Source organism: Cyprinus carpio, chromosome A6, assembly GCF_018340385.1.
Source record: "Cyprinus carpio isolate SPL01 chromosome A6, ASM1834038v1, whole genome shotgun sequence".
Lineage (NCBI taxonomy): Eukaryota > Metazoa > Chordata > Actinopteri > Cypriniformes > Cyprinidae > Cyprinus > Cyprinus carpio.
In genome coordinates this window covers 19,958,645-19,968,660 of record NC_056577.1, presented here as the reverse complement: position 1 = coordinate 19,968,660, position 10,016 = coordinate 19,958,645, and the positions used below count along the sequence as shown (strand labels likewise).

The following is a 10,016-nucleotide window of genomic DNA, read 5'->3' as shown; positions in this document are numbered from 1 at the left end:
AAAATATTTTAGAAGCATTTTGAATGAAAAGTGAGAAAAAGTCATTCTCTATATAAAAATTTCTGTTCATTTCCAGGTTACAATTAGATTAGATTGGAGTACAAGATGCAGACATAGCTAAACAAGGAGCCCAAACTGTTATTATATATAATTTTACAATAATATATGTTATACATATTTGCACAAATCTCACACACACACACAAAACAAAAAAACAAAAACAAAGGAAAGTTGCACCAGCTAATAAAACGTACATTCAGAGTAAACAAAAAGATATTGCCTCAGTGCCTCAAACTAGTTAACTGGCTCTTTTATTCTCATTTATTCAGCCATATTAAAAATTATGATTTGTCCTATTCATATTTCTTTGAGTGATCTCATGAAATGAGCAGCATATAACCAAAAGTCAAGAAATGCTGAATGTTAAAATGGAACCATCTTTTTCTTTCTTCAGTGGCAGTTAGTTCATCTGAAAAACAAACAATCAGCTTTATGTTGAACGTAACTTGTTTTAAAACCATTGCATTGGCAATTTTGGTGGTAAATACGACATTCCTCAGCACAGCAGGATGTAAAATCAGCTAATGGGTTCCAAATGAGAGATTTTTTTGTTTGCTTTGTTTTTTCGATGCAGTGTACCTTACTCGACACTGCTAACCACACAATAAAGCATCTCTGCACCTATAAAACTTGTTTGTGTTTAAAAAAAAAAATTGTGTGCTGACAGCATAAATCATGTACAATTGTCAAGTGCAGTTTTGGTAGCTGTCTAGCCAAAAGAAAATGTAGGCCCTGACATTTCTTGACAGTTTGATTATTGCACAAACCAATCATTGGGCATAGTGTTATTTTCATGCGATTGTGTTTATTCCTTAGTTTCATTATGTGTAAATTGGGCTTGCAAGTGGTTTCATTATGGGTATATGGCATTTTATTTCCTAGTACTTCAGCAAAATTGTTGGCAGGTATGTATACATTTGATGCCAAAGCCTGAGAGTGTTTTCCTTCAAGTTGTTGTCTGCTATTTAAATCAGCCCACCCATTTAAAGAAATTATATAGCCAATATTTTTGGATGGTTAAGTTGGTTGCCCCATAGAGGAGGACAGGAAGAGCCATATAAGAGCCATATACTATAGTACATGGTACTTCCTGTCCTCCTCTACAGGGCAACCAACTTAACCATCCAAAAATATTGGCTATATAATTTCTCATTATACACATATTTACACATATTTCAAAATTATATTTTAAGTCAGTAAAAAAAAAAAAAAAAAAAAAACTTTTAGTAACCATGCAGTGTCAGTAGTTCAGACCTCACCTCATGCCTCCCCACTAACACATACACACATGCACCCAACCACCCAATTTATAGACTCAGTTACATAACATCCCACCTCATCCTGTAAAAGTAAAGAACTCCAGCCAGAGTGACTAGCATTTACCTAAATTAAAGTCACATATACTGTAAGATGGTTTAAAGAGGCTTTTGACTTCTTTGGAGACCTTTGTAGGAATGATTTGCAGGCAATGGCAGCTGTTTTTCTTTGGGGAATAAGGAACATAGAAGACGATTAAAGAAACATACTCCTCTGTTTTCCTTCACTACCTTTGATGTACTGCCATTTACCAGTGCCTGACCACTCCTGAAAGAAGGAGGTCTGGTCAGAATTTTCACACAATTTCTTTGCTTGTGTTTCATTTACATCCGGTGTGCCCAAAGAATTGAAGGAAATGGTTGTGGAAAATCCCTTACGATAAAAACAAAGTATAAAAAAAACAGCTTGAAAGGAACAGCAAGAAGGCAAGATCCAGTCATGCTGGGCAAACATTATATTGCCTTCCTAGAATGTGCTATTGAATTAAAAACACAACACCACACTACTGTTCAAAAGTTTCTCAGTATAATAAGATTTTTTTTTTTTTAAAGTCTCTCATGCTCATCAAGGCTGCATTTATTTGATAAAAAAATCTATATTGTGAAATATTATTGACATATAATTACAATTTAAAATAACTGATTTCTATTTTTTAAATATATATTTCAAGTGCAATTTATTCCTATATTGGCAATGCCGAATTTTCAGCAGCCATTGGTCTTCTGTGTCACACGATCCTTTGAAAATCATTCTAATATGCTGATTTGGTGCTCAAGAGATTTTTTATTGTTGACAATATTGAAAACAGTTGTGTTACTTAACCTTTTTTTTTTTTTTTTTTTTTTTTTGAGGAATAGAAATTTCAAAAGAACAGCATTCATTTGAAATAGAAAACTTTGGTAACATTATAAATGTGTTTATGGTTGTGCATGTCTTTATGGTTGGAATGGTGTATATGTTTGGTTTAACTTAATGCAATAATGTAATTGGTTTAATGTTAACATATTAATCCGTATGACATCAGTATTTTACCCTGTGTATCCATAACAAAAATGATCGATGCCTACTGTATATGTTTATGACCAATTATACTTTGCATCTGAGGCTGCAGCTATTTGATGAACCTGCCTTCTAATGAACACTGGCAATGTCTGTGCCAGTGTGCAAAAACAAATATTTGCGTAAATACAAGAGGATTCATTTTGTCTAGATGAGAGTTCACCACTAACCACATCGGCTGTTTAAATGGCAGAGTACAGTTAAAGTACAGAGACAGTAGGATGCTGATCATATTCCAGAAGCCACTGGAGGGGCTTGGTGGGGTTTTAGCCACAGAACGTCAGCACTAGGGCTCCAAAGATCACAAAAACCGAGGGTTGGCGGAAATGAGCACCATATGATTTGTAGATAGGGAACAAATATTGGGCCCTCATGCACAGTGAGGACATTTTTTACTTAATTTAATAGTGTGTACGCAGCAGATGATTTCATACAAGCAAAGAACACATATATGTGGTGGGTTTAAATGATAAATGAAATATGAAGCAAACAAGATGTCACAAGGGCAACTTGTGGGGGCTTGAGCTCATAAAATATTAGGTTTTCAATCATAATCACACTTTAACTGTTGCATTACGTGTTTTAATTGATTACATTTAGCTGAAAAGTCTATAATTGTCTTTTTTAATAATGGTAGGTTCCATTGTTACAACTTCAGTGTGTATTTTTCCATCTTTTCCAGCCTTCAGTTGTTGTTTTTTTGTTGTTTTTTTGTAGCCAAGCAATCAAGGTCTTTTAAGAAGTATAATAAGTCTAATAAGGTCTATTCAAAATGTAAAAGATATGATAGGAATAGCAGAAATACTTTAAGCAATTCAGTCTCCTTACTAATCTGTGCAAATCATGTTTATCTGACTGCTGTGGATGAAATTGGAGTGAACATTTATTGGTGCTCACACATATGCATATATGTGATATTTACATCATGTCATAAAACTGACATTTCTGTTAAAGACTGATTTATTAATTTATTTCAAGGATTCTTATGAGAGCTTCCAGCATTTATTCTGTGAGTGATGACATTTGACTATTTTGTTATTGCAGGTTTTGTGTATAATTTTCAGTTACAGATTCCATTTGTGTGCTCAGCCATAATTTTCAGAAAAGCAGCCAAATACCAGGAAAGGTTTTGGCACCTGTAGTGTGGAGTTAAATCCAGTGATTTACAGTGGCTTTGATATCTGCCACGAAATCTCATTTTCCATTGTGGTTGTCTGTTTGTGCAGCTTGGTTGAGTAGTTTTATCCTTGAGTCACTCTTGTTGATTGAAAAAGAAAGAAAGAAAGCTTTAAAAAAATGCTAGTATGGAAAATGACATAAAAAATATGTAGAATGTATCGTATGAATCACTCTATCATAAAATAATGAGGTCTATTTTATATATATTCAGCCACATTAGTCACACATATATTTACATAAATGAATGTGCAGAAGTGTTTTACAAACTGATAGAATATTGTAATAAAGCTCCAGACCGTGGGGCTATCCAGAGCACAGAATCGCTTTAGCTGACCACATCACACAAACAGTAACACTGTAAGTCTTTCCCTGACTGTGGCCTAACCACACTTGGCACTCTTTCCCGGGCCGTTTTGTTCTGGCCCACAGATAAACAACACTATCGATGGGGAAAGTTAAACTCTGCTCTGTTTTTCTTTCAGTTGTAGTCCTTCAATTTTAGTGTTTTTTTTTCCAGACATTCAATGTAAGGTACTTATTCTTGCAGTCAAAATGTCTTTATTGTTATTATTATTCTAGTGACACCATCACCTTGCATTTCTTAATGTCTGTTTAGTTTAAGAAGTTACAAAATGGCATTTGATGTTCCTCAAATGTTATGCAGAGGTTATTTAACACTACTGTACAGTCAGTATATATATATATATATATATATATATATATATATATATATATATATATATATATATATATATATATATATATATATGTACATAAAATAAATAAATAAATTTATGCATTTAGCAGATGCTTTTATCCAAAGCGACTTACAGTGCATTCAGGCTATCAATTTTTACCTATCATGTGTTCCCAGGGAATCGAACCCCCAACCTTGCGCTTGTTAACACAATGCTCTACCACTTGAGCTACAGGAGCAATTTGTATTTTTATATGTATTTTCCAGACTTCGTGTGTGTGTGTGTGTGTGTGTGTGTGTGTGTGTGTGTGTGTGTGTGTGTATGTATATGTGTGTATGTATATGTGTATATGTATGTATGTATATGTATATATATGTATATATATACGTATATATGTATATATGTATGTGTATATATATAGTATGTGTATATATATATGTATATATAGATATATATGTATATATATATATATATATATATATATATATATATATGTATATATAACAATATGTGTATAACAATCATTTGGAATATAATTTATCGTTTTTGTTCTATAATAATAATAATAATTATTATTATTATTATTATAGAACAAAAATGATAAATTACATTTACTGCTATTTATTTGAGTTTCACATTCTAGTCATCTAATCATTTGAACTTAATAAAACAGAGCTAGATTTGTTCAAATGTGGGACAAACTCTTCATCCTTCGATGTGTGCCAGTCAAAAAGGATGGCCTAAATAGAAGCCCTTCAAGCAATGTGTCTGACAGCACTTGTCCTGTGCCAGTGTGTCTGAATGGGCCTGTCCACAACCTCTTACATTCAATTAGACAGAAACAAGTGTGCTTGGTGCAGCCTGTGCTAACAGCCAGTCTATTGGCTTCCTGTTCACAGTGAACACACATTAGACACAAACTCTTAAAAGTTCTTCATCAGTGCTCAAACCCTCACACCTTAAATGTTATTGACCTGAATATCAAGCTTCAAGTCACACAGAGTGTATGTGGGTGGGAAAATCACCCCCCCACCACCACCCCACACACACACTCCACCAAAAAAAAGTGTCTTTGTTATTGGCCTGTCTCTTATTGGCTCCTCCTTGACCTTAAGAAGTCAAGGGCCAAATTTCTAACCCCCACTGGGAGCAAAACTGTTTTTGAGAGAAAATTCTGAGATAGCAAAAGAGAAAAACAGACCTATTATACATTTTAGACACAGAGTAGCAGTCATTTTCAAACATTATTTTAACTTGGAGAATTTGTCCAAAATTTGACATATTTTCCAGTTTTATTATTATTTTTTTTTTAATGTCATTTAATTTGGTTTTGTTTATTTGTTTCAAAGGCTATTAGTTGTGTAATTTATAAGCAACATTCTACAGTTTTATTTATTTATTCACTTATATTTTGCATGGCAATGACCACATGTTGGATAATTTCAGCTTAGAAGCTTTCTACCTAACCTTGACTGATAAATCAAATCGGATACTGACGTTTATTTTCATGGCTATTATGAAATCAATGAACTGTTTCCTGGGAGGCGAGGTGCCTGCTAGGAAAATATTTATGTAGAAAGAGATAGTGGCTGTTCTCCAGACAAGCCAAGTTTCTTTGGCCTTTTCATTCCTGTAAGACTTAGAGAGAGGGATCACATAGAGCCAAATAAATAATAGAAAGTTTGGCATTTGTTAATGATTCACCTATAAACAGCACTTGTGCCTAGCAGTAGGAAATCTGGGTAAAGAAATTGTAAATAAAATTAAGAAAATTTGTAATATTTCCTGTTACAATTAGAATTTACTTAAATAATATGTTGGGGGGGGGGGGGGGGGGGGGGGGGGGGGTTATCATATAGCTACACTCAAATGAGATGAAGACTGGGGTCATATCAGCGGCCTTAAAAGGGATATCGGATGCAAAATTCACATTTTATTTACATGGTATCTGCATATTAATGTGTCTTAGCAGTGTGTGGACACAACCATTCAACAATTATAAAAATCCATTCACTCCTTTTTTTATTTCCCCAAAAACTTTGGATGATTGCCAAAATCATTCTCTTTCCTGTTTTTTAACACCAGTCAACCACAACAACTCTTTTAAAGGACAGAGGTGACCATCTGGTATGACAGTGACAGGAACAGGAACAAAAAGGACTTCATTAAAATACAACAGCAAATTCATATGCATTACTTACATTTAACATTTAGTCATTTTATCCAAAGCGACTTACAAATGAGGACAATGGAAGCAATCAAAAACAACAAAACAGCAATGATATATAAGTGCTATAACAAGTCTCAGTTAGCTTAAACGCAGTACACGTAGCAAGGGCTTTTAAATAATATAATAAATAAAAAGAAAACAGATATAATAGAAAAAGAATAGAGCAAGCTAGTGTTAGAGGTCTTTTTTTATAATTGTATAATAAATGAAAAGAATACAAAAAAGATTAGAAAGGTAGTTAGATTTTTTTTTTTTTTTTTTTAAGAATAGAATTAGAATAGTGAGATTACTTAATTGCATTTATTGACTATTTCAGGCAGCAAAGCCACTGGGGGTTTTGCAACACAGGGTGTTGCGGCAGACTGAATATGGGTCATGCCTTTTAGGGTCTCTGTTGGGGATTTCTGTATAAAACAGCTTTATTGGCAGAAATACAGAAAGATAGGCCTAGCACAGTGCCGTGTATTTCAGCTTGTGCCAGCGGCTGAGCACATCATACTGTAAGTCAATCATCCATGCTGTGCGTGAGGCCGTACGTCACTCACTCCACTGACAGGGAAGATGGAGCACAGGACTAATTAAAAGCAGTACAAACTGAAGCTTACAAGGGAAATTGATAAGGACTGTTTACATACCAGGCTTCCCAAAATCACTGTGATTTCCTAACACAGTGGAATGTGAGAATGATTGATGGAAAAACAAAATACTCCCTCAACAGCTGCTTTACCCATTAAGAACACTAGATAGTAAGAGCACAGAGTTTCTGAGCCTTGAGTGGTTGAAAAGATAAGATTGTCCTGATATTCATTTCACCTTAAAATGAAAATAATGTCACGATTTACTCATCCTTGTGTACATTACCATTTTTTAATGCTTTTGAAAAAAGTTCTTATGCTCACCAAAGCTTCATTTATTTGCTCAGAAATACAGTACAAATGGAATTTATTCCTGTGTTGGCAAAATTGAATTTAGTGCTCAAGAAACATTTTTATCAATATTGAAAACAGCTGTGCTGCTTCATATTTTTGTAGATGATTTTCTTTTCTATAATAAGTATTTTAAATTAAAATAATAATAATAATCTTACTGACCCCAAATTTCTGAATGGTAGCTTTATGAAAAAAAAGCACATATTAGTTTGTCTTTGTAAAATGTCAACAAGCTTATTTTTTAAAAATTATTTTTAATAGAAAATTAAATTAAGATTTATTTATAAATGCATTTCAGTTGACTGCTGTTGTGAGAAACTCCGATACAATTTGATAATCATCTCTAATTTGTGGTTTTTGTAAAACAAACAAATAAAACCTTCAAAGCTCTCCATGGAAATTTCTTTAATGAGAGGTTTTATGCTTATGTGTAGCTTTCAAGATCATTAATGATTACAACAGCAATTTTGCTCTATTTTTAAACAAACAGCACAGTTTTCCTGTTTCTAATGTTTCGATTTCCACCTCATTAACGTTCCAGATCTGATGCATTTGAACTAAACCTGCTGTGCCTGGAAAAGTGCTAGAGTGGACCGGAATTATTTAGCTGAAGTTAATTTAATCACCCCATGAAATGGTTCATTAATAGTCCTGCTGTTAAATATTGCATAGCGGAAAAGAAACGACATAGCAAAGGATGAGGAGTAATATGTATTTAAGGATTACTGTGTGCAATTTTGTAGTCTACAACATTGTTTTTTTTTTTTTTTTTTTTTTTTTCCTGAAACACCACCAAAACACAACTAAACACAGAAGCAGGTTTGAGACGCCACCTTCTGGACAATTTAGATTAAAAATCTGAAGGAGTACAAGCCTTTAAAAACCTAAAATCATATAAACCTGACATCAGTACACTAAATGAATAAACCAAACCAACAATCGTATTGATCTTGAAAGATCATTTTCGCAAAATCAGCTGCACTTTCACGGTTTAATGCTTTTATCCTCATAAGAGAGGTAACACTGCAGATGTTTTTACAGACAGCATACAAAATTATATTTGTCTGTATATTGAAAAGTACAAATAATAATTAATATTAATAATTTTAATAGAATAACAGCACAAGGGACAATGACAACTGCAACAGAAGTGGATCAAAAAAAAGTGACATTTTAAGTAAATAACTTTAAAGAATCAGGTAACAGAAACAAAATCAGCCAAAATTTCCATTCTACTGTACGTCAAAAAAAAAAAAAAAACACTTACAGTAAGTGCTATTTGTTTTAAGCTTTATAAAATACATTAAAAAGCAGGGAGCATTTTTATTTCCTTCAAGGAAAGTACTATAAAATAAGTTACAGTACAGTGAATTTGTCTAAACTGACTTTGTTCCCGTCTTCCAGCCTTAAGTAAGCGTAGACATCGAAATATCAGAAGTACATCGTACAGGAGTAAAAAGATGCTTGGTTCTTTTATAAAACTGTTATTTCCTCCTTTAAACAAGCAGGAAAAATTGCCAAGATGTCAATAATTACATAAAATATAAGTGTACGTGTTCATTAGTACTACCACACGTACGCACACACACACACACACACACACACACACACTCACAAGTCACAATCACACACAACCACACACACGCTTGGTTTGTACAGCTTTCTGTTGTTCGAATGTTGCATATCAAATAACTTTTAATCTTTGTGCTGAAATAACTACATTTTTGTTCTAATTACTTCATGGGCATGAATACAAAAAACAAAACAGACAGATTCTTCATATTTGATAGTGTGGCCTAGGGGGCGCTCACACGTCGTCGGCTGGCAGAGGCGGGATGTTGAATCTTGGTCTAGTAAAGAAAGCCATCTTCTCTCTGCAGCAGGAAAGATGAATACATTTAGCATTTTCTAGAAATGTCACGATAAGATCCCTACGAGCCGAGTAAGAGATAACTCACTTGAACGTCTGCACAGGGAGGGGCTCTTTGTGGCTCTGGCCCCTCATTTGCAAAACCTCTTTTGAGGCCTTTCGCAACCTCCTCTCAGCAGCTTCCTCCTGCCTCTGCTCCTGTCTACTCTGCTTGGCCTGCGAGAGAGAAATGAGGGAAAAGAGAAAGAACTGATCAATTAGAATTGTGATTTTAAACAGAATTTACAATTCAGTGTTTCCTCTACTTATTTAATTCAGTCATAGTTTTAAAAGCATGTGTTTAAGACTGTTTGCACATTTTCTCTTAGGAAGTCTGGTTAATTGGCGTTCCACCAACATACTTTGGAAAATGATCAAATGACAAAACACTAAATGCAACAGTTTAATTATATATGATTTATAATAAATTACACACAATCATTAATTAATATAAATAAATGGTAACACATTACAATGTGAACATAAGGTAATTAAATATTAAATTAAGCATAATGTTAATTCTTAAGATACTATTGTTCATTATTAATTCATGTTCCTTTATAATATAACTAAGATTAAATTTATACAGCTTCATCTTAAAAATGAATGCCTTTCAAAATGTTGGGTCCAAAAAG

General features: G+C 33.5%; 1 protein-coding gene across 3 annotated transcripts in view; it reads right to left on the bottom strand.

The window, feature by feature from the left end:
- Positions 1-8,219: 8,219 nt before the first annotated feature.
- LOC109106222 (protein WWC3-like) overlaps positions 8,220-10,016 on the bottom strand; it is a 42,296-nt gene continuing 40,499 nt past the window's right edge. For all 3 annotated transcript variants that reach the window (XM_042758330.1, XM_042758332.1, XM_042758331.1), the window contains exons 22-23: positions 9,431-9,558; positions 8,220-9,346 (exon numbers count right to left, since the gene is read on the bottom strand). In XM_042758330.1, the coding sequence (XP_042614264.1) occupies positions 9,280-9,346; positions 9,431-9,558 (195 nt within the window). In that variant the 3' untranslated portion in view covers positions 8,220-9,279. The remainder of the gene's footprint in view (positions 9,347-9,430; positions 9,559-10,016) is intronic.